General features: G+C 46.8%; 2 protein-coding genes across 7 annotated transcripts in view; one reads left to right on the top strand and one right to left on the bottom strand.

Moving 5' to 3' along the window:
* SH3GL3 (SH3 domain containing GRB2 like 3, endophilin A3) overlaps window positions 1–534 on the top strand; it is a 223,483-nt gene extending 222,949 nt beyond the window's left edge. For all 4 annotated transcript variants that reach the window (XM_063925952.1, XM_063925953.1, XM_063925950.1 and 1 more), the window contains one exon: window positions 35–534. In XM_063925952.1, coding sequence (XP_063782022.1) covers window positions 35–240 — 206 coding nt within the window. In that variant the 3' untranslated portion in view covers window positions 241–534. The remainder of the gene's footprint in view (window positions 1–34) is intronic.
* Window positions 1–23,923, bottom strand: part of LOC134931984 (lamin-L(III)-like) — a 123,348-nt gene that overhangs the window by 1,434 nt on the left and 97,991 nt on the right. For 2 of the 3 annotated variants that reach the window (XM_063925948.1, XM_063925947.1), the window contains one exon: window positions 17,914–19,449. Coding sequence is in view for 2 of the 3 variants with exons in the window: in XM_063925947.1 (XP_063782017.1) it covers window positions 19,411–19,449 (39 nt within the window). In the remaining variant the exon portion in view is untranslated. Of the gene's footprint in view, window positions 1–13,426; window positions 13,495–17,913; window positions 19,450–23,923 lie in introns of those variants that run through there. The other variant, XM_063925949.1, reaches the window with a different exon arrangement.

Raw genomic sequence — 23,923 nt, 5'->3', positions numbered from 1 at the left:
TCTAATTAGTAAATTCTCTGTTCATATTCCCCAGATTCAACCATACATCAGGACCAGCCCTGTTGCAGAGCAGTATATGACTTTGACCCTGAGAATGAAGGAGAACTTGGATTTAAAGAAGGGGATATCATTACATTGACCAACCAAATTGACGAGAACTGGTATGAAGGCATGGTTAATGGAGAATCTGGCTTCTTCCCAATTAATTATGTTGAAGTTGTTATTCCTCTTCCACAGTGAGGATCACCTGAAGACAATTACACTACCATAAAAACAGACGCTAAAAGCCCTTTGAATGTGGCATTCTGTGAACGCCTTGCTATCTGAGTGACTTAACGTTTATTATGTGTCATCTTTTATATGTATTTATTTTATAGCAATTATTTTTTATGAAAACAGACTGCTACACATGGACATACAAAAATATCTATTTTATGGTTGTATGGGGTCTATATTACACGGTTTCCGATGTGACTTGTCTGTGTATAAACTTTATTTTCTTCTGTAATTTACTAAAAAGTATTTAAAAATCAATGAGCAAAGCCCATTTCTGTGGTTTATTATGTTCCATAAACAAATCTAACTGAATATTCTAATGTATGTTGCACAGTATTTGTCGCCAGAACTTGATGTCATTATAATGTTACGGTAAGTCATCGAATATAAATTCCTATGTCTATATGATCAAATATAATAAATATAATACAAAGCTGCTTGTTATTATGATGTACCTATTTTATAGTGAAATCATGTAAACAGGTTCTTGAGGTTGGAAGAACTAATATCATCCATGTAAATGCCCTATACATCAGCAATCGATTGGGGCAATTTGCTGACTATTGTATAAATAAATCTGCAATGTACTGTATGCGGTTCACAGATCGTGGATTTAGACCAAAATTCGATTGGGATTGTTAAATCAGGTTGTCCAACATGTTGGATTTCACAGATCAATTGGGGCTGTAGATTGTTACCATTCAATAGCAATCTGCAGATTTACAGATCATTTCTCCGACGTCCTAGTGGATGCTGGGAACTCCGTAAGGACCATGGGGAATAGCGGCTCCGCAGGAGACTGGGCACAAAAGTAAAGCTTTAGGACTACCTGGTGTGCACTGGCTCCTCCCCCTATGACCCTCCTCCAAGCCTCAGTTAGATTTTTGTGCCCGGCCGAGAAGGGTGCACACTAGGGGCTCTCCTGAGCTTCTTAGTGAAAGTTTAGTTTTAGGTTTTTTATTTTCAGTGAGACCTGCTGGCAACAGGCTCACTGCATCGAGGGACTAAGGGGAGAAGAAGCGAACTCACCTGCGTGCAGAGTGGATTGGGCTTCTTAGGCTACTGGACACCATTAGCTCCAGAGGGACCGAACACAGGCCCAGCCTCGGAGCTCGGTCCCAGAGCCGCGCCGCCGGCCCCCTTACAGAGCCAGAAGCAAGAAGAGGTCCGGAAAAATCGGCGGCAGAAGACATCCTGTCTTCACCAAGGTAGCGCACAGCACTGCAGCTGTGCGCCATTGCTCCTCAGCACACTTCACACTTCGGTCACTGAGGGTGCAGGGCGCTAGGGGGGGGGCGCCCTGAGCAGCAATAAAAACACCTTGGCTGGCGAAAATACATCACATATAGCCCCCAGGGCTATATGGATGAATTTTAACCCCTGCCAGATTCCACAAAAAAACGTGAGAAAAGGCCGCCGAGAAGGGGGCGGAGCCTATCTCCTCAGCACACTGGCGCCATTTTCTCTCACAGCTCCGTTGGAGGGAAGCTCCCTAGCTCTCCCCTGCAGTTACTACACTACAGAAAGGGGTTAAAAAAAGAGAGGGGGGCACTAATTAGGCGCAGTATAACAATACAGCAGCTATAAGGGGAAAAACACTTATTTAAGGTTATCCCTGTATATATATATATATATATATATATATATATATATATATATATATATATATATATAGCGCTCTGGTGTGTGCTGGCATACTCTCCCTCTGTCTCCCCAAAGGGCTAGTGGGGTCCTGTCCTCTATCAGAGCATTCTCTGTGTGTGTGCTGTGTGTCGGTACGTTGTGTCGACATGTATGAGGAGGAAAATGAGGTGGAGGCGGAGCAATTGCCTGTAACAGAGATGTCACCCCCTAGGGGGTCGACACCTGAGTGGATGAGCTTATGGAAGGAATTATGTGACAGTGTCAGCTCTTTACAAAAGATTGATGACATGAGACAGCCGGCGACTCAGCCTGTGCCTGTCCAGGTGTCTCAAAAGCCATCTGGGGCTCTAAAACGCCCGTTACCGCAGATGGCAGATACAGACGCCGACACGGATACTGACTCCAGTGTCGACGATTAAGAGACGAATGTGACTTCCAGTAGGGCCACACGTTACATGATTGAGGCTATGGAAAATGTTTTTACACATTTCTGATAATACCAGTACCACTAAAAAGGGTATTATGTTGGGTGAGAAAAAACTGCCTGTAGTTTTTCCTGCATCTGAGGAATTAAATGAAGTGTGTGATGATGCGTGGGTTTCCCCCGATAAAAACTGTTAATTCCTAAAAAGTTATTAGCATCATACCCCTTCCCGCCAGAGGATAGGGCACGTTGGGAAACACCCCTTAGGGTGAATAAAGCGCTCACACGCTTGTCTAAACAGGTGGCACTACCGTCCCCGGATACGGCCGCCCTTAAAGAACCTGCTGACAGAAAGCAGTAAAATATCCTAAAATGTATATACACTCACACGGGTGTGATACTGCGACCAGCAATCGCCTCAGCCTGGATGTGCAGTGCTGGGGTGGCTTGGTCGGATTCCCTGACTGACAATATTGATACCCTAGATAGGGACAGTATATTACTAACTATAGAGCATTTAAAAGATGCATTTCTATATATGCGTGATGCACAGAGGGATATTTGCCGACTGGCATCAAGAGTAAGTGCGCTGTCCATTTCTGCCAGAAGAGGGTTATGGACAAGACAGTGGTCAGGTGATGCTGATTCCAAAAGGCATATGGAAGTATCGCCTTATAAAAGGGAGGAGTTATTTGGGGTAGGTCTAACAGACCTGGTGGCCACGGCAACGGCTGGAAAATCCACATTTTTACCCCAGGTAGCTTCTCAACCTAAGAAGACGAAGTCCTCAGCATGACGCTGGGGCTTTACAAACGGTCTCAGGCACGGTGGGGGCCCGTCTCAAGAAATTCGAGACGTCTCCCCCTCGCCGTTTCATAAAGTCTGCTTTACCGACGTCTCCCTCAGACAGGGAGACAGTATTGCAAGCCATTCACAGGCTGTATTCCCAGCAGGTGATAATCAAGGTACCCCTCCTGCAACAGGGAAAGGGGTACTATTCCACACTATTTGTGGTACCGAAGCCGGACGGCTCGGTGAGACCAATTTTAAATCTAAAATCCTTGAACACTTACATACAAAGGTTCAAATTCAAGATTGAGTCACTCAGAGCAGTGATTGCAAACCTGGAAGAAGGGGACTATATGGTCTCTCTGGACATCAAAGATGCTTACCTACATGTCCCAATTTACCCTTCTCCAAGGGTACCTCAGGTTTGTGGTACAGAACTGTCACTATCAGTTTCAGACGCTGCCGTTTGGATTGTCCACGGCACCCCGGGTCTTTACCAAGGTAATGGCCGAAATGATGATACTCCTTCGAAAGAAGGGAGTTTTAGTTATCCCTTACTTGGACGATCTCCTGATAAGGGCAAGATCCAGGGAACAGTTGGAAGTCGGGGTAGCACTATCTCAGATAGTGCTGCGGCAGCACGGTTGGATTCTCAATATTCCAAAATCGCAGCTGATCCCGACGACACGCCTTCTATTCCTAGGGATGATCCTGGACACAGTCCAGAAAAAGGTGTTTTCTCCCGGAGGAGAAAGCCAGGGAGTTATACGAACTAGTCAGAAACCTCCTAAAACCAGGCCACGTGTCAGTGCATCAGTGCACAAGGGTCCTGGGAAAAATGGTGGCTTCCTACGAAGCAATTCCATTCGGCAGATTCCACGCAAGAGTCCGGATCGCATCTTCAGATGCATCAGCGGATAACCCTGTCACCAAAGACAGGGATGTCTCTCCTGTGGTGGTTGCAGAGTGCTCATCTTCTAGAGGGCCGCAGATTCGGCATTCAGGACTGGGTCCTGGTGACCACGGATGCCAGCCTGCGAGGCTGGGGAGCAGTCACACAGGGAAGAAATTTCCAGGGCTTGTGGTCAAGCCTGGAGACATCACTTCACATAAATATTTTGGAGCTAAGGGCCATTTACAATGCCCTAAGCCAAGCAAGACCTCTGCTTCAAGGTCAGCCGGTGCTGATCCAGTCGGACATTATCACGGCAGTCGCCCACGTAAACAGACAGGGCGGCACAAGAAGCAGGAGGGCAATGGCAGAAGCTGCAAGGATTTTTCGCTGGGCGGAAAATCATGTGATAGCACTGTCAGCAGTGTTCATTCCGGGAGTGGACAACTGGGAAGCAGACTTCCTCAGCAGGCACGACCTCCAACCGGGAGAGTGGGGACTTCACCCAGAAGTCTTCCACATGATTGTAAACCATTGGGAAAAACCAAAAGGTGGACATGATGGCGTCCCGCCTAAACAAAAAATCGGACAGATATTGCGCCAGGTCAAGGGACCCTCAGGCAATAGCTGTGGACGCTCTGGTAACACCGTGGGTGTACCAGTCAGTGTATGTGTTCCCTCCTCTTCCTCTCATACCAAAAGTACTGAGAATTATAAGAAGGAGGGGAGTAAGAACTATACTCGTGGCTCCGGATTGGCCAAGAAGGACTTGGTACCCGGAACTTCAAGAGATGCTCACGGAGGATCCGTGGCCTCTACCTCTAAGAAGGGACCTGCTCCAGCAAGGACCCTGTCTATTCCAAGACTTACCGCGGCTGCGTTTGACGGCAGGGCGGTTGAACGCCGGATCCTGAAGGAAAAAGGCATTCCGGATGAAGTCATCCCTACCCTGATCAAAGCCAGGAAGGATGTAACCGCAAAACATTATCACCGCATTTGGCGAAAATATGTTGCGTGGTGCGAGGCCAGTAAGGCCCCGATGGAGGAATTTCAACTAGGTCGATTCCTGCATTTCCTGTAAACAGGAGTGTCTATGGGCCTAAAATTGGGGTCCATTAAGGTTAAAATTTCGGCCCTGTCAATTTTCTTCCAGAAAGAACTAGCTTCACTACCTGAAGTTCAGACGTCTGTAAAAAGGGGTACTGCATGTACAGCCTCCTTTTGTGCCTCCAGTGGCACCTTGGGATCTCAATGTAGTTTTGGGGTTCCTAAAGTCACATTGGTTTGAACCACTTGAATTTGTGGAGTTAAAATATCTCACATGGAAAGTGGTCATGTTGTTGGCCCTGGCCTCGGCCAGGCACGTGTCAGAATTGGCGGGCTTTATCCTGTAAAAGCCCTTATCTGATCTTCCATTCAGACAGGGTGGAATTGAGGACTCGTCCTCATTTTCTCCCTAAGGTGGTTTCAGTGTTTCATCTGAACCAATCTATTGTGGTACCTGCGGCTACTAGTGACTTGGAGGACTCAAAGTTGTTGGACGCAGTCAGGGCCTTGAAAATATATGTTTCCAGGACGGCTGGAGTCAGGAAATCTGGCTCGCTGTTTATCCTGTATGCACCCAACAAGCTGGGTGCTCCTGCTTCTAAGCAGACTATTGCTCGTTGGATTTGTAGTACAATTCAGCTTGCACATTCTGTGGCAGGCCAGCCACAGCCAAAATCTGTAAAAGCCCATTCCACAAGGAAGGTGGGCTCATCTTGGGCGGCTGCCCGAGGGGTCTCGGCGTTACAACTTTGCCGAGCAGCTACTTGGTCAGGGGCAAACACGTTTGCAAAATTTTACAAATTTGATACCCTGGCTGAGGAGGACCTGGAGTTCTCTCATTCGGTGCTGCAGAGTCATCCGCACTCTCCCGCCCGTTTGGGAGCTTTGGTATAATCCCCATGGTCCTTACGGAGTTCCCAGCATCCACTAGGACGTCAGAGAAAATAAGAATTTACTTACCGATAATTCTATTTCTCGTAGTCCGTAGTGGATGCTGGGCGCCCATCCCAAGTGCGGATTGTCTGCAATACTTGTACATAGTTATTGTTACAAAAATCGGGTTATTATTGTTGCGAGCCATCTTTTCAGAGGCTCCTCTGTTATCATGCTGTTAACTGGGTTCAGATCACAGGTTGTACGGTGTGATTGGTGTGGCTGGTATGAGTCTTACCCGGGATTCAAAATCCTTCCTTATTGTGTACGCTCGTCCGGGCACAGTATCCTAACTGAGGCTTGGAGGAGGGTCATAGGGGGAGGAGCCAGTGCACACCAGGTAGTCCTAAAGCTTTACTTTTGTGCCCAGTCTCCTGCGGAGCCGCTATTCCCCATGGTCCTTACGGAGTTCCCAGCATCCACTACGGACTACGAGAAATAGAATTATCGGTAAGTAAATTCTTATTTTCTACAAAACTGATGAGCCTTTCAAGATTGGCAGATCTGTATCTGCAGAAAATGATCTTCAAATCACTGAAAATATCCAATGTCTGGAGGCGGATTAGGTAATCTTTAAAGCTGGGGGGGGGGGGGGGGGAAGAGATATCTCAATTTGTGAATTGTTTTATTTGTGATTGCTGATGTATGGGGGGGGGGCTTTATTCGTTTTGTTAAGGCAACCCACAATACCATACAGGCAATATACAGGTAACAGAGCATGGACAAAGCAACAGTACAGTAAATGTTTAATTAGAACACAAAGCAAATGATCACACTAGGTAAGCCGCAGGTAGAGCAACTGTTTGGAGACTCTCTATATAGAGACAAGCATCAGACAGTGTAGGAGACTTATGAAGAAGTGGAGTAGTTGCCCATAACAACCAATCGGCTTTGAAGTAATATTTATAAAGTGTATTTTATAGCTAGCAACTGATTGGTTGCCATGCGCCTGATCCACTGTTTCCTACATCTACCCCATAGTCACGGAGAGGGCAAGGCCGTTCAGCACTTGGGACTGTACCGAATGAAGGGCAAGCACACAGTCCAAAATGTCTAAAGGAAACCAGGACCACTGAAATAAAGGATAGTGCTGGGGATAACAGAGGATGAAGGACCCCACCCCATGAAAACTTACATGCTAAAGGGATGGATGATCAAATGGAGGGTGAACCAGGGAGAAGAAAAGAAAGGGAAGAGTGGAGATTTAGGTGGGGTAAGCTTTGGGGAGAAGGTATGTTGAGTGAACATTTGAATAATGGCAGAAAGTCTCACTTGGCTTGGGAGTGAGTTCCATAGGAGGGAGGTGCAAGAGGAGGGGACCACAAGGGAGTAGAGGCGGCAGGCAGAGGAAGAGTGGACCAAGCAGGAGTGTGAACAGGGATGACATCAGATATGTAGGAGGGTGCAGAGTTAAGAGCTTTGTATGTGAGGGTTAGGAATTTGAACTGGATTTGGAGGTGGATGGAGAGCTAGTGAAGTAGGTTGCAGTGGCTGGGGGCAGATTAGAGCGTTGAGATATGAAAATATGGAGACGTGCGGCAGTGTACAAGATGGATTTGTAGTGGGGAAAGGAGAGTGAGGGAAGACGAGTTAAGAAGGTTACAGGAGATGAGTATTTGGAGTGAGCTTACTTGAAGGACTAAATACTATATATTTCTCCAACGTCCTAGTGGATGCTGGGGACTCCGTAAGGACCATGGGGAATAGACGGGCTCCGCAGGAGACATGGCACTTTAAGAAAGAATTTGGATTCTGGTGTGCTCTGGCTCCTCCCTCTATGTCCCTCCTCCAGACCTCAGTTTGAATCTGTGCCCGGATGAGCTGGGTGCTACTTAGTGAGCTCTCCTGAGCTTGCTGTAAGAAAGTATTTTGTTAGGTTTTTTATTTTCAGGGAGCTCTGCTGGCAACAGACTCCCTGCATCGTGGGACTGAGGGGAGAGAAGCAGCCCTACTCTCTGCAGATAGGTCCTGCTTCTTAGGCTACTGGACACCATTAGCTCCAGAGGGATCGTACACAGGATCTCACCCTCGTCGTCCGATCCCGGAGCCGCGCCGCCGTCCCCCTCGCAGAGCCGGAAGACAGAAGCCGGGTGAGCATAAGAAGCAAGAAGACTTCGAAATCGGCGGCAGAAAACTCCAGTCTTCACTGAGGTAGCGCACAGCACTGCAGCTGTGCGCCATTGCTCCCACATACACCCGCATACTCCGGTCACTGTAAGGGTGCAGGGCGCAGGGGGGGGCGTCCTGGGCAGCAATTAGGACCTCTTGGCAAAAGTTGGACATATATACAGTTGGGCACTGTATATATGTATGAGCCCCCGCCATAATATTGTACAGAAACGCGGGACAGAAGCCCGCCGCTGAGGGGGCGGGGCTTCTTCCTCAGCACTCACCAGCGCCATTTTTTCTCCACAGCTCCGCTGAGAGGAAGCTCCCCAGTCTCTCCCCTGCAGATACACGGTAGAAGAGGGTAAAAAAGAGAGGGGGGGCACATAATTAGGCGCAAAAATCATTATTACAGCGGCTACTGGGTTAACACTAAGGTACTGTGTGATTCCTGGGTTATATAGCGCTGGGGTGTGTGCTGGCATACTCTCTCTCTGTCTCTCCAAAAGGCCTTGTGGGGGAACGGTCTTAAAAAAGAGCATCCCCTGTGTGTGTGTGTGTGTGTTTGTGTGTGTGTGTGTGTGTGTGTGGTGTGTCGGTACGCTTGTGTCGACATGTTTGACGAGGAAGGCTATGTGGAAACAGAGCAGGAGCAAATGAATGTGGTGTCTCCGCCGACGGCGCCGACACCTGATGGTTTTAAATTATGGTTTTAAATGATAATGTTAATTCCTTGCATAAAAGGTTGGATAAAGCTGAAGCCTTAGGACAGTCAGGGTCTCAGCCCGTGCCTGATCCTATGTCGCAGAGGCCGTCAGGGTCTCAGAAGCGCCCACTATCCCAAATTGTTGACACAGATACCGACATGGATTCGGACTCCAGTGTCGATTACGATGATGCAAAGTTACAGCCTAAATTGGCCAAATCCATCCGTTATATGATTATAGCAATTAAGGATGTGTTGCACATCACAGAGGAAACCCCAGTCCCTGACAAGAGGGTTCATATGTATGGGGAAAAAAGGCAGGAGGTGACCTTTCCCCCTTCACACGAGCTAAATGAGTTATGTGAAAAGGCTTGGGAATCTCCAGATAAAAAACTGCAGATTTCCAAACGGATGCTTATGGCGTATCCTTTCCCGCCAACGGACAGGTTACGCTGGGAATCCTCCCCTAGGGTGGACAAAGCTTTAACACACTTATCCAAGAGGGTAGCCCTGCCGTCACAGGACACGGCCACCCTAAAAGATGCTGCGGATAGGAAGCAAGAGGGGACCCTAAAGTCCATTTATACACATTCAGGTACCTTACTAAGGCCGGCAATTGCGTCGGCCTGGGTGTGTAGTGCTGTAGCAGCATGGACGGATACCTTATCTGAGGAACTTGATACCTTAGACAAGGATACTATATTAATGACCCTGGGGCATATTTAAGACGCTGTCCTTTATATGAGAGATGCTCAAAGAGACATTAGCCTACTGGGCTCTAGAATAAATGCAATGTCGATTTCTGCCTGAAGGGTCCTGTGGACTCGGCAATGGACAGGTGATGCCGACTCAAAAAGGCACATGGAGGTTTTACCTTACAAGGGTGAGGAATTGTTTGGGGAGGGTCTCTCGGACCTGGTCTCCACGGCTACTGCTGGAAAGTCAAATTTTTTGCCATATGTTCCCTCACAACCTAAGAAAACACCGTATTACCAAATGCAGTCCTTTCGTTCACAAAAAGGCAAGAAAGTCCGAGGTGCGTTCTTTCTTGGCAGGGGCAGAGGAAGGAAGCTGCACAACACAGCTAGTTCCCAGGAACAGAAGTCCTCCCCGGCTTCCACTAAATCCACCGCATGACGCTGGGGCTCCACAGGCGGAGCTAGGCCCGGTGGGGGCGCGTCTCCGAAATTTCAGCCACAAGTGGGTTCACTCCCAGGTGGATCCCTGGGCGATAGAGATTGTGTCTCAGGGATACAAGCTGGAATTCGAAGAGATGCCCCCTCACAGATACCTCAAATCGGCCCTGCCAGCTTCCCCCTTAGAGAGGGAAAATAGTGTTAGCTGCAATTCAAAAATTGTATCTTCAGCAGGTGGTGGTCAAGGTTCCCCTCCTTCAACAAGGGAAGGGGTATTATTCGACCATGTTTGTGGTACCGGACGGTTCGGTCAGACCAATATTGAATTTAAAATCCCTGAACAAATACCTGAAAAGGTTCAAGTTCAAGATGGAATCGCTCAGAGCGGTCATCGCAAGCCTGGAAGGGGGGTATTTTATGGTGTCTCTGGACATAAAGGATGCATACCTTCATGTCCCCATTTATCCACCTCATCAGGCGTACCTCAGGTTTGTGGTACAGGATTGTCATTACCAATTTCAGACATTGCCGTTTGGTCTCTCCACGGCACCGAGAATATTTACCAAGGTAATGGCAGAAATTATGGTACTCCTGCGGAAGCAAGGGGTCACAATTATCCCATACTTGGACGATCTCCTCATAAAGGCGAGGTCCAGAGAACAGTTGCTGATCAGCGTAGCACGCTCTCGGGAAGTGTTACAACAGCACGGCTGGATTCTAAATATTCCAAAGTCGCAGTTGATTCCTACGACTCGTCTGCCTTTCATGGGCATGATTCTGGACACAGACCAGAAGAGGGTTTATCTCCCGATGGAGAAGGCTCAGGAGCTCATGACACTGGTCAGAGACCTATTAAAACCAAAACAGGTGTCGGTGCATCACTGCACGCGAGTCCTGGGAAAGATGGTGGCATCATACGAGGCCATTCCCTTCGGCAGGTTCCATGCGAGGACTTTTCAATGGGATCTGTTGGACAAGTGGTCCGGATCACATCTTCAGATGTATCTGTTGATTACCCTATCCTCCAGGGCCAGGGTGTCTCTCCTGTGGTGGCTGCAGAGTGCTCACCTTCTCGAAGGTCGCAGATTCGGCATTCAGGACTGGGTCCTGGTGACCACGGATGCAAGCCTCCGAGGGTGGGGGGCAGTCACACAGGGAAGAAATTTCCAAGGGCTGTGGTCAAGTCAGGAGACTTGCCTTCACATCATCATCCTGGAACTAAGGGTCATATACAACGCCCTACGTCAAGCGGAGTCCCTGCTTCGCGACCAACCGGTTCTGATTCAATCAGACATCACCGCAGTGGCTCATGTAAACCGCCAAGGCGGCACAAGGAGCAGGGTGGCGATGGTAGAAGCCACCAGAATTCTTCGCTGGGCGGAGAATCATGCAAGCGCACTGTCAGCAGTGTTCATTCCGGGAGTGGACAACTGGGAAGCAGACTTCCTCAGCAGGCACGACCTCCACCCGGGAGAGTGGGGACGCACTGGTGACACCGTGGGTGTTCCAGTCAGTCTATGTATTTCCTCTTCTTCCTCTCATACCCAGGGTGCTGAGAATCATAAGAAAAAGAGGAGTGAGAACAATACTCATTGTTCCGGATTGGCCAAGAAGGACTTGGTATCCAGATCTGCAAGAGATGCTCACAGAGGACCCGTGGCCTCTGCCTCTAAGACAGGACTTGTTGCAACAGGGGCCCTGTCTGTTCCAAGACTTACCGCGGCTGCGTTTGACGGCATGGCGGTTGAACGCCGGATCCTAGCAGAAAAAGGCATTCCGGATGAAGTTATTCCTACGCTGATAAAGGCTAGGAAGGATGTGACGGCTCAACATTATCACCGTATATGGCGAAAATATGTGGCTTGGTGTGAGGCCAGGAATGCCCCTACGGAGGAATTCCAGCTGGGCCGTTTCCTTCACTTCTTACAGTCGGGAGTGACTTTGGGCCTTAAATTGGGTTCCATTAAGGTTCAGATTTCGGCCTTATCCATTTTCTTTCAAAAAGAACTGGCTTCTCTGCCTGAAGTTCAGACGTTTGTAAAGGGAGTGCTGCATATTCAGCCCCCTTTTGTGCCTCCAGTGGCACCTTGGGATCTTAACGTGGTGTTGAGTTTCCTGAAATCACTCTGGTTTGAACCACTCAAAACGGTGGAATTGAAATATCTCACGTGGAAGGTGGTCATGCTATTAGCCTTGGCTTCGGCTAGGCGTGTGTCAGAATTGGCGGCTTTGTCACATAAAAGCCCTTATCTGGTTTTCCATGCGGATAGAGCAGAATTGCGGACCGCCCACAATTTCTGCCGAAAGTGGTTTCATCCTTTCATATAAACCAACCTATTGTGGTGCCTGTGGCTACTACTGACTTGGAGGATTCCGAGTCACTGGATGTGGTCAAGGCTTTGAAGGTTTATGTAGCCAGAACGGCTAAGGTCAGGAAAACAGAATCTTTGTTTATCCTGTATGCTTCCAACAAGCTTGGGGCGCCTGCTTCAAAGCAAACTATTGCTCGCTGGATCTGTAACACGATTCAGCAGGCTCATTCTGCGGCTGGGTTGCCGCTGCCTAAATCAGTTAAGGCCCATTCCACAAGGAAGGTGGGCTCTTCTTGGGCAGCTGCCCGAGGGGTCTCGGCATTACAGCTTTGCCGAGCGGCTACTTGGTCAGGTTCAAACATCTTTGCAAAGTTCTACAAGTTTGATACCCTGGCTGAGGAGGACCTTGTGTTTGCTCATTCGGTGCTGCAGAGTCATCCGCACTCTACCGCCCGTTTGGGAGCTTTGGTATAATCCCCATGGTCCTTACGGAGTCCCCAGCATCCAATAGGACGTTAGAGAAAATAAGATTTTACTTACTGGTAAATCTATTTCTCGTAGTCCGTAGTGGATGCTGGGCGCCCGTCCCAAGTGCGGACTTCTTCTGCAATGCTTGTATATAGTTATTGCTTAAATAAGGGTTATGTTCTAGTTGCATCAGGGTTGATCTGATGCTCTGTTGTTGTTCATACTGTTAACTGGGTAAAGTTATCACAAGTTATACGGTGTGATTGGTGTGGCTGGTATGAGTCTTACCCTGGATTCCCAAAATCCTTTCCTTGTACCGTCAGCTCTTCCGGGCACAGTTTCTCTAACTGAGGTCTGGAGGAGGGACATAGAGGGAGGAGCCAGAGCACACCAAAATCCAAATTCTTTCTTAAAGTGCCCATGTCTCCTGCGGAGCCCGTCTATTCCCCATGGTCCTTACGGAGTCCCCAGCATCCACTACGGACTACGAGAGATAGATTTACCAGTAAGTAAAATCTTATTTTTCCAGACATCTGTAAAAATTTATAAACTATATAAAATCATGAACGAAACCGTTTCACTTGTGATTTTACAAGAGTACAAGCCAATATATAGACCAGTACTGTAAAGTAACGTATTTACCTTAAGACAAACTTAAAACAGTTAAAACGCATTAACAATTAATCCACATACCTGAATATCATGGGTTCCTTCTGTGGCACCCTTACTGACTATTGGGCCCCTAAAAAGGAGACCCCAATCTATAAGAATGAAAATGTTGATTATACAGGGTAAAGCAAAAAAACAACAACCCAGATTTCAACAGTTAACAAAAAAGGGATGGTAAATGCTATTAAAAATTTTAGTACATGGAACAGTTTGCATTCAATTGGCTTTGAATATGATAACATGCAGGTGGCCTCCATTCGTAACACACATTTGAAGTTGCATATCACTCTGCAGTTTCTTGTTGAAGCTCACATTCATTTGTCTGGCTACGTTACAGAGCAGAATTTTAATTACTGCGCAAAAAACAATCCTCTACACAGCCAACGGGGCCATCTGAAAGTGGAGGTCTACAAACAGCTACCAAGAATCACTAATAAACTGAAGGCTGCTATACGCAGAGAAAGAACGATATATTCAACACCGACTGAAAATAAACACTGTATTCCATGAACTTTCGGATTATGTATTAAAAATGTAATATTTTGAAACTGTATTCCATGTCTTTTTTGTTAATCTCTAAAACCTGGGAAGGTTTCTTGCCTCACCCTGTAGAATATAAACCTGTGGCTTTCAAATAAAAATAAAGCAACAGAAGTCACAAAGCTTGCAGGGGAGCATGTACAGAGGAGGCAACTGAAGATGAACAATTTCACTTTTGATTTGTGCAATAGTCATATCTTTCAATAATATGCCAACTACAGGTTGAGTATCCCATATCCAAATATTCCGAAATACGGACTTTTTTGAGTGAGACAGATAGTGAAACCTTTGTTTTTTGATGGCTCAGTGTACACAAACTTTGTTTAATGCACAAAGTTATAAAAAATATTGGCTAAAATGACCTTCAGGCTGTGTGTATAAGGTGTATATGAAACATAAATGCATTCTGTGCTTAGATTTAGGTCCCATCACCATAATATCTCGTTATGGTATGCAATTATTCCAAAATACAGAAAAATCCGATATCCAAAATGCTTGGGACCAGAGGAATTTTGGATAAGAGATACTCAACCTGTATAACAAAAATGTTTGACGTTAAATGTTATATGCTATCAGTTATTTAATATAGTTACGCTTATGGTTTACGACTCAATTTTATTACAGCAGCTGAAGGCTCAATGGTCTTTTCTAACACTTTGGCAAAGTAATCACTCACAAGCTGGAATGGACAAATGTATATGGATGGTAAGACTACGGGGGTAATTCAGTTCTGATCGCAGCAGCAAATTTGTTAGCTAATGGGCAAAACCATGTGCACTGCAGGGGGGAGCAGATATAACATTTGCAGAGTTATATTTGGATTCGGGTGGGTTATATTGTTTCTGTGCAGGGTAAATACTGGCTGCTTTATTTTTACACTGCAATTTAGATTTCAGTTTGAACACACCCCACCCAAACCTAACTCTCTCTGCACATGTTACATCGGCCACCCCTGCAGTGCACATGGTTTTGTCCATTAGCTAACAAATTTGCTGCTGCGGTCAGATCTGAATTAGGCCCTAAGAGCCATTCAAACAAATCTAGGAGCTAGGATTCGGAAAGGTGTGCACCTATCAAATTGTAAGAATTAGTAAAAAAATAAAAAATAAAAAATTAGGTGCCATGGCTTGGACTAGTTTGACTTAACCAGCCCTGGTTTCCTGCATATCTCAGTGTAGTCTATTTTCATCTCCAGCTTATTAGAGATGTCCTCTGTTTTAAGTGGACAGGGATAGAACAATTTGTAGTCAATCATGCAGTTTTCGGTAATTAGGCCGCTTTTCTCATATGCACCAAGCTCCAGAATGCAGTACCTTTGAAGGCTGGACGTGGTGGCATTACCCTGTAGAAGGCTATGGGCTTCTTTTCTGGTTTCCCCCTGAGTGGGATCCAACTGGATCCCTCTCAGCATGTTCCATGGCGTGTAATACAGACACTCAATACATGTACAGAAGGATTCCTGGGTCCTAAATCACTACTGTACTGTGCAGCAGATATCACTGGTTGCAGTAAAAGCACCAGCTGTCAGGATCCCGGCGTTCAGGATACAGATGCCGAAATGCAGACAGCTGATAATGCCAGCAGCCGGAATCCCAGCGCACCAGGGATATTCCCACTCGTGGGTGTCCACAACACCCATAGAGTGGGAATAGATCCTGCAAGGGGTCTTAGCGCTCGCCGCGCTATATGCATTCTGGCGAGTGAGGTGCTGTTGGGAAATTTACAGCTGGCATCCCATCAGCAGATAAATCGTATGTAATCTGATACCCCTTCCCTGCATGTAATAATGTCTTAATCAGCACTGCTATCTACAGTGGCACTAACCGTTCTATCGATTGTGACAGCTGCAGCTGTCGTCCGATGCACAGCATTGTCATTGGCTGTCTGCTCTGACAGCCAGAGACTGATTTTTTTTCCCCAATGTGCAGCTGGTGGAGGGTAGGGGGGAGGATTTTACAGGCACAGGATGCATATAAGCGCCAGCAGTGACAGCCTCCCAGCCGAAAGATGGAAAGTGGAAATCAGTTGACAGGTGAATTAACACTCCCCCACCCTCCCCCTTTGGTAAAGTCTACAATCATACATGCTGCCACTACAGGAACCTCCACAGTAAATGGGCGAAGCAGGCCCTGGCAAATAACGGCACATATAGCCCTATTAATACATCTAACCCAGGGTTCCCAAGCAGTACAGAGTACTGACATGAGGTTCCTGTTAAACCTGTGGTGTCAAACACACCTCTATAAAGTAACATCTAACCCAGTGATGGGGAACCTTTGACCCTCCAACTGTTGTTGAACTACACATCCCAGCATGCATAGTTCAACAGCTGGAGGGTCGAAGGTTCCCCATCCCTGATCTAACCCATCCACACATCATAATGAGAACAGCTGTCCATAAAGTCATGTTTCATTCACATTACAGGAAACACTCTTACAGATTGCCATTTTACATAACTTATTTTCTATCGCAATTTGCCACCCAACCGTTTGCTATCGGTTTCCACAAACTGTGTGTAGGTCTTTGGGGGTACATTCATGCAGCAGTGAAGAGCCCTTTATCCGTGATAACCAGGCTTTTCACCGCTACCTCCAATTCAGAGAAGGGGATAAGGTGATGAAATCTCAGACTTTCAGAGGGGTGATTAGCGTAGAAATCAATTCCCCCATACGGTAGTATGGGGCAAGCGATTCATAGAAGCACAGAAAGCTCTGCTTTCCATTTAGTTTCTGAAACCAAAAAAAAAAACTGGCATCTCAAGATGGTGTAAAGAGACTGCTGAGAGGAGAAGAGCAGAGAATAAGTTGTCTCCCCACCTCTTTAGTGACCCATTTCTTTGCTCTTCAGGTGTTCGTAAAATACCTGGTTCTGCTGCCTGGGAACTCTTCTCTTCAATGAATCAGTGTCTGAGAGAGGTTTCCAATTACACAGCCCCAGCCCCGCTGTACAGGTGGTCAGTCTATCAGCTAACCGGGCTAATGCTGCATTACATATCGGCAACACCAATCATCCACACAGGGTGCCCGGCCTGATAGTCATATCTGGGTGCAGGACCATCAGTTCATGTGCCGGACTCCCTCTGTACAAATAACCAAATTGTATTGCGTTTCCACATGCATTCACCCATATACCGCTGCCTGTGCATACCCTGCCGGTGACACTGCTGGTGCATGCGCAGTCAGGGCCAAATCTGCCGAGAACACGATATCATCGGGGGACCGCACTTCTCACCAGGATCTCAGAGGCGCCGGCTTTTCAGATCGCTTTGCCAGACAGGCGAGAATTTCTGAAATACTCCTCAATAGGATACAATATACAGTATAGTGTAAAAGAACACTTGTCACTGTATCCCCTACATCACAGGTTCTCAAACTGTCCTCAGGACCCCACACGGTCCATGTTTTGCAGGTCACCTTTAGATTTTTAAAATGTGGCAGTTGGTGATTCACAGTGCAGCTGCTGGGTGACATGGAAAATGTGAACCGTGTGGGCTCCTGAGGACTGAGTTTGAGAACCACTGCCCTATATGAATAGACCCCTTTACTGACTACACAGATATAATAACAAAATAAAAAAAGGTGTAGGAAACTGCTTTATACAAAATTATTCTAAATTTCTATCCATAATTTCATATTAAGCGCTTTTCAAATAACATACTGTCTTGGTCACACTAAAACTTTAGAGCAGCGTTTCCCAACCTTGGTCCTCAAGGCACACTAACAGTCCTGGTTTTCATGATATCCAGGCTTGAACACAGGTGACTTAATTAGTCGCTCAGTTATTGTGATTTAACCATCTGTGCTGAAGCCTGGATATCACTAAAACCTGCACTGTTGGTGTGCCTTGAGGACCGTGGTTGGGAATGCCTGCTTCAGAGAATGAATAATACATTTGAGTTTCACAGACTCACTCCAGCTTCTTACACCTCCGCTACATGCTTTATAACCCCTTACTAAGAAACCAAAAAGACGTGAAGTTCAAAATATTTTATTATTTTTCATCTGAAAAACTAGAATTTAACATAATGTGCAAATTAAAATATTAATATCACCATTGCTTGTTACAATTTCTATACAGTGGCTACAGATTCATTATACTTCTTAGCCACCACACTGGCTGATAAGCAAAGGTGGACAAAATGTTATACATAGGAGCGGGCCTCACACCTAAGGAAAGGGTTCATCCGTTGAGAATGAGAAGAATGTTAGGACAGGTGCCATAACTACAAGGATTTTGTGATTTGAGCGCTAAGCATTTTCTAAAATCATTCCTTTTTAAAAAAAAAATGCATTTTGGGGTTCCCCGACTGCCATTATTATGTCAGTGTTTATTCTTGAGGGGGTTCTATGCTATGCAACAATCTACAATGGTTTAACACAATGATTGGCAAGCAAAGCGACAAAAGTGGACGCTTGCCAGTGCAATAAGATGTCTCCAGATTGAGAGGAGAAGACTCATTAACAACTTTTGGGATTAGTGGCATTCCGTGGCGAAACACTCCATGAAAATTGTCAGAAGTCTGACCTATTTGTATATGGACATTTGCGGTTATTACAGACACATCCAATTGTCTCCTTTTGAAGACATATTCAAATATCACTTTCACTTGGAAAGTATTTTGGTAGTTCAGAGTTCCTCTTTTCCTATCTGACATTACTGGCAAAGGAAAGCCGCCACACTACCGATATGCATAACTGAACATAACAGGACATATTTCTGGTTGCCTGGAAGATGGCCATCTATATCAAACACAGTAACTTAAGACTTATCAAAAGAAACATTAAAGTGCAAACCTATCTGCAAGCAAGACTAATAATTGCTGCTTTATAGACATTGGATACGGTTTTGTTTTATATATATATATTATACCTAGGCTTACCATACTATTCCTTTAAACTGGGAGACTCGTGAATTACATAGGTTCTATGGCTGATTAAAACCACTTGAAATGCTGGCTTGAATTAAGTCAGCCTCAGAACCTGTATAATTCATGTGTCCCAGTTTAAAGAGATAGTATGGTCAGCCTAGTTAAACAAGAATTAACAAATAAAATAAAAAAAAAGACAATTCGTGGAATAATTAAATGCTTAATATCTCCACATGAGAAATCTCAAGTGTTTATGACAATGTGCAGTATGAGAATAACGACTATAACGTAACAGCATTTAAACTCAAATAAAATATAAATCACTTTCCCATAGCACCTTAATATCCCACAAAATAAACAAGGCTCATCGCAAACCTTCTCTTATCCACATGTGCAAAATTGTGCTGTTCAAGTCTCTCTTTTGAAGGCTATCTGTAAAATAAACTACTCTATTCAAGACTATAGTCCTTTAGCTTTCAAGGTGCAATGGTAACAGTCTCCCACAGGCCACCCCCCAAACAAATGATAAAAATAACTCAATTCTCTGTTTGAAGTAGGGCACACAGGAGTCCGCCTGATTCTGCTTCATCAGGAGCTGCAGTTACATTACGGAACAGCTAGGATCTACTGTCTGCTGGGCCTAAAGAAAGCAGAAGTGTACAGAGAAAAGAAGAATTTACTCACCGGTAATTCTATTTCTCGTAGTCCGTAGTGGATGCTGGGAACTCCGTAAGAACCATGGGGAATAGCGGGCTCTGAAGGAGACTGGGCACTCTAAGAAAGAATTAGGACTACCTGGTGTGCACTGGCTCCTCCCTCTATGCCCCTCCTCCAGACCTCAGTTAGGGAAACTGTGCCCGGAAGAGCTGACACAATAAGGAAGGGATTTGGAATCCCGGGTAAGACTCATACCAGCCACACCAATCACACCGTACAACTCGTGATACTATATCCAGTTAACAGTATGAACAAAAACTGAGCCTCACGAATAGATGGCTCATAACAATAACCCTTTAGTTAGGCAATAACTATATACAAGTATTGCAGACAATCCGCACTTGGGATGGGCGCCCAGCATCCACTACGGACTACGAGAAATAGAATTACCGGTGAGTAAATTCTTATTTTCTCTGACGTCCTAGTGGATGCTGGGAACTCCGTAAGGACCATGGGGATTATACCAAAGCTCCCAAACGGGCGGGAGAGTGCGGATGACTCTGCAGCACCGAATGAGCAAACTCGAGGTCCTCCTCAGCCAGGGTATCAAACTTGTAGAATTTTGCAAATGTGTTTGAACCCGACCAAGTAGCAGCTCTGCAAAGTTGTAAAGCAGAGACCCCTCGGGCAGCCGCCCAAGAAGAGCCCACTTTCCTCGTGGAATGGGCCTTTACAGATTTAGGATGCGGCAGTCCAGCCACAGAATGTGCAAGTTGAATCGTCCTACAGATCCAGCGAGCAATAGTCTGCTTAGAAGCAGGAGCACCCAGCTTGTTGGGTGCATACAGGATAAATAGCGAGTCAGTTTTCCTGACTTCAGCCGTCCTGGAAACATATTTTCAGGGCCCTGACTACGTCCAGTAACTTGGAATCCTCCAAGTCCCGAGTAGCCGCAGGCACCACAATAGGTTGGTTCACATGAAAAGCTGAAACCACCTTAGGAAGGAACTGGGAACGAGTCCTCAATTCCGCCCTATCCATATGAAAAATCAGATAAGGGCTTTTACAAGATAAAGCCGCCAATTCTGATACACGCCTGGCCGACGCCAAGGCCAACAGCATGACCACTTTCCACGTGAGGTATTTTAGCTCCACGGTTTTAAGTGGCTCAAACCAATGCGACTTTAGGAAATCCAACACCACGTTGAGATCCCACGGTGCCACTGGAGGCACAAAAGGGGGCTGAATATGCAGCACTCCTTTAACAAAAGTCTGAACTTCAGGCAGTGAAGCCAGTTCTTTTTGGGAAAAAAAAATCGACAGAGCCGAGATCTGGAACTTAATGGAACCCAATTTTAGGCCCATAGTCACTCCTGACTGTAGGAAGTGCAGAAATCGACCGAGATGAAATTCCTCCGTTGGGGCCTTCCTGGCCTCACACCAAGCAACATATTTCCGCCATATGCGGTGATAATGTCTTACGGTCACATCTTTCCTAGCTTTAATCAGCGTATGAATGACTTCCTCCGGAACGCCCTTTTCTTTTAGGATCCGGTGTTCAACCGCCATGCCGTCAAACGCAGCCGCGATAAGTCTTGGAACAGACAGGGCCCCTGCTGCAGCAGGTCCTGTCTGAGCGGCAGAGGCCATGGGTCCTCTGAGATCATTTCTTGAAGTTCTGGGTACCAAGCTCTTCTTGGCCAATCCGGAACCACAAGTATAGTTCTTACTCCTCTCCTTCTTATTATTCTCAGTACCTTGGGTATGAGAGGCAGAGGAGGGAACACATAAACCGATTGGTATACCCACGGTGTCACTAGAGCGTCCACAGCCATCGCCTGAGGGTCCCTTGACCTGGCGCAATATCTTTTTAGCTTTTTGTTGAGGCGGGACGCCATCATGTCCACCTGTGGCCTTTCCGAACGGTGTACAATCATTTGGAAGACTTCTGGATAAAGTCCCCACTCTCCCGGGTGGAGGTCGTGCCTGCAGAGGAAGTCTGCTTTCCAGTTGTCCACTCCGGGAATGAACACTGCTGACAGTGCTAACACATGATTTTCCGCCCATCGGAGAATCCTTGTGGCTTCTGCCATCGCCATCCTGCTTCTTGTGCCGCCCTGACGGTTTACATGGGCGACCGCCGTGATGTTGTCTGACTGGATCAGCACCGGCTGGTGTTGAAGCAGGGGTCTTGCCTGACTTAGGGCATTGTAAATGGCCCTTAGTTCCAGAATATTTATGTGTAGGGAAGTCTCCTGACTCGACCCTAGTCCTTGGAAGTTTCTTCCCTGTGTGACTGCCCCCCAACCTCGAAGGCTGGCATCCGTGGTCACCAGGACCCAGTCCTGTATGCCGAAGCTGCGGCCCTCTAGAAGATGAGCACTCTGCAGCCACCACAACAGCGACACCCTGGTCCTTGGAGACAGGGTTATCAGCCGATGCATCTGGAGATGCGATCCGGACCACTTGTCCAACAGATCCCACTGAAAGATCCTTGCATGGAACCTTCCGAATGGAATTGCTTCGTAAGAAGCTACCATCTTTCCCAGGACTCGCGTGCAGTGGTGCACAGACACCTGTTTTGGTTTTAGGAGGTCTCTGACTAGAGATGACAATTCCTTGGCCTTCTCCTCCGGGAGAAACACCTTTTTCTGTTCTGTGTCCAGAACCATCCCCAGGAACAGTAGACGCGTTGTAGGAACCAGCTGCGACTTTGGAATATTCAGGATCCAGCCGTGCTGTTGTAGCACTTCCCGAGCTAGTGCTACTCCGATCAACAACTGTTCCCTGGACCTCGCCTTTATAAGGAGATCGTCCAAGTACGGGATAATTATAACTCCCTTTTTTCGAAGGAGTATCATCATTTCGGCCATTACCTTGGTAAATACCCTCGGTGCCGTGGACAGACCAAACGGCAACGTCTGGAATTGGTAATGACAGTCCTGTACCACAAATCTGAGGTACACCTGGTGAGGAGGGTAAATGGGGACATGCAGGTAAGCATCCTTGATGTCCAGTGATACCATGTAATCCCCTTCGTCCAGGCTTGCAATAACCGCCCTGAGCGATTCCATTTTGAACTTGAACCTTCTTATATAAGTGTTCAAGGATTTCAAATTTAAAATGGGTCTCACCGAACCGTCCGGTTTTGGTGCCACAAACATTGTAGAATAGTAACCCCGTCCCTGTTGAAGGAGGGGTACTTTGGTTATCACCTGCTGGGAGTACAGCTTGTGAATCGCCTCCAGCACCACCTCCATGTCTGGGGGAGTAGTTGGCAAGGCTGATTTGAGGAAACGGCGAGGGGGAGACGTCTCGAATTCCAGCTGGTACCCCTGAGATACCACTTGTAGAATCCAGGGATCCACCCGTGAGCGAACCCACTGGTCGCTGAAGTTCCGGAGACGGGCCCCCACCGCACCTGGCTCCACCTGTGGTGCCGCAGCGTCATGCGGTGGACTTAGAGGAAGCGGGAGAGGACTTTTGTTCCTGGGAACTTGCTGTTTGGTGCAGCTTTTTCCCCCTACCTCTGCCTCTGGGCAGAAAGGACGCGCCTCTAACCCGCTTGCCTTTCTGGGGCCGAAAGGACTGTACCTGATAATACGGTGCTTTCTTTGGCTGTGAGGGAACATGGGGTAAAAATGTCGACTTCCCAGCCGTCGCTGTGGAAACAAGGTCCGAGAGACCATCCCCAAACAATTCCTCACCCTTGTGAGGCAAAACCTCCATGTGCCTTTTAGAATCTGCATCACCTGTCCACTGCCGAGTCCATAATACTCTCCTGGCAGAAATGGACATTGCATTTATTCTAGATGCCAGTTGGCAAATATCCCTCTGTGCATCTCTCATATATAAGACTACGTCTTTAATATGCTCTACAGTTAGCAATATAGTGTCCCTGTCAAGGGTATCAATGTTATCAGACAGGGAATCTGACCACGCAGCTTCAGCACTGCACATCCATGCTGAAGCAATAGCCGGTCTCAGTATAATACCGGAGTGTGTATATACAGACTTCAGGATAGCCTCCTGCTTTCTATCCACAGGCTCCGTAAGGGCGGCCGTATCCGGAGACGGTAGTGCCACCTTCTTTGACAAGCGTGTGAGTGCTTTATCCACCCTAGGGGATGTCTCCCAACGTATCCTATCCTCTGGCGGGAAAGGGTACGCCCTTAGTAACTTTTTGGAAATTACCAGTTTCTTATCGGGGGAAACCCACGCTTCATCACACACTTCATTTAATTCTTCAGAAGAGGGAAAAACCACAGGTTGCTTTTTCTCCCCAAACATAATACCCTTTTTTGTGGTACCAGGGTTAATGTCAGAAATGTGCAACACATTTTCCATTGCCGTAATCATGTAACGGATGGCCCTATTGGAATGTACACTAGTCTCATCGTCGTCGACACTGGAGTCAGTATCCGTGTCGACATCTGTGTCTGCCATCTGAGGTAGCG

Source organism: Pseudophryne corroboree, chromosome 6 (assembly GCF_028390025.1).
Source record: "Pseudophryne corroboree isolate aPseCor3 chromosome 6, aPseCor3.hap2, whole genome shotgun sequence".
NCBI classification, from domain to species: Eukaryota; Metazoa; Chordata; class Amphibia; order Anura; family Myobatrachidae; genus Pseudophryne; species Pseudophryne corroboree.
Note: the sequence above shows the minus strand (reverse complement) of the source record. Positions and strands in the feature narration are given on the sequence as shown.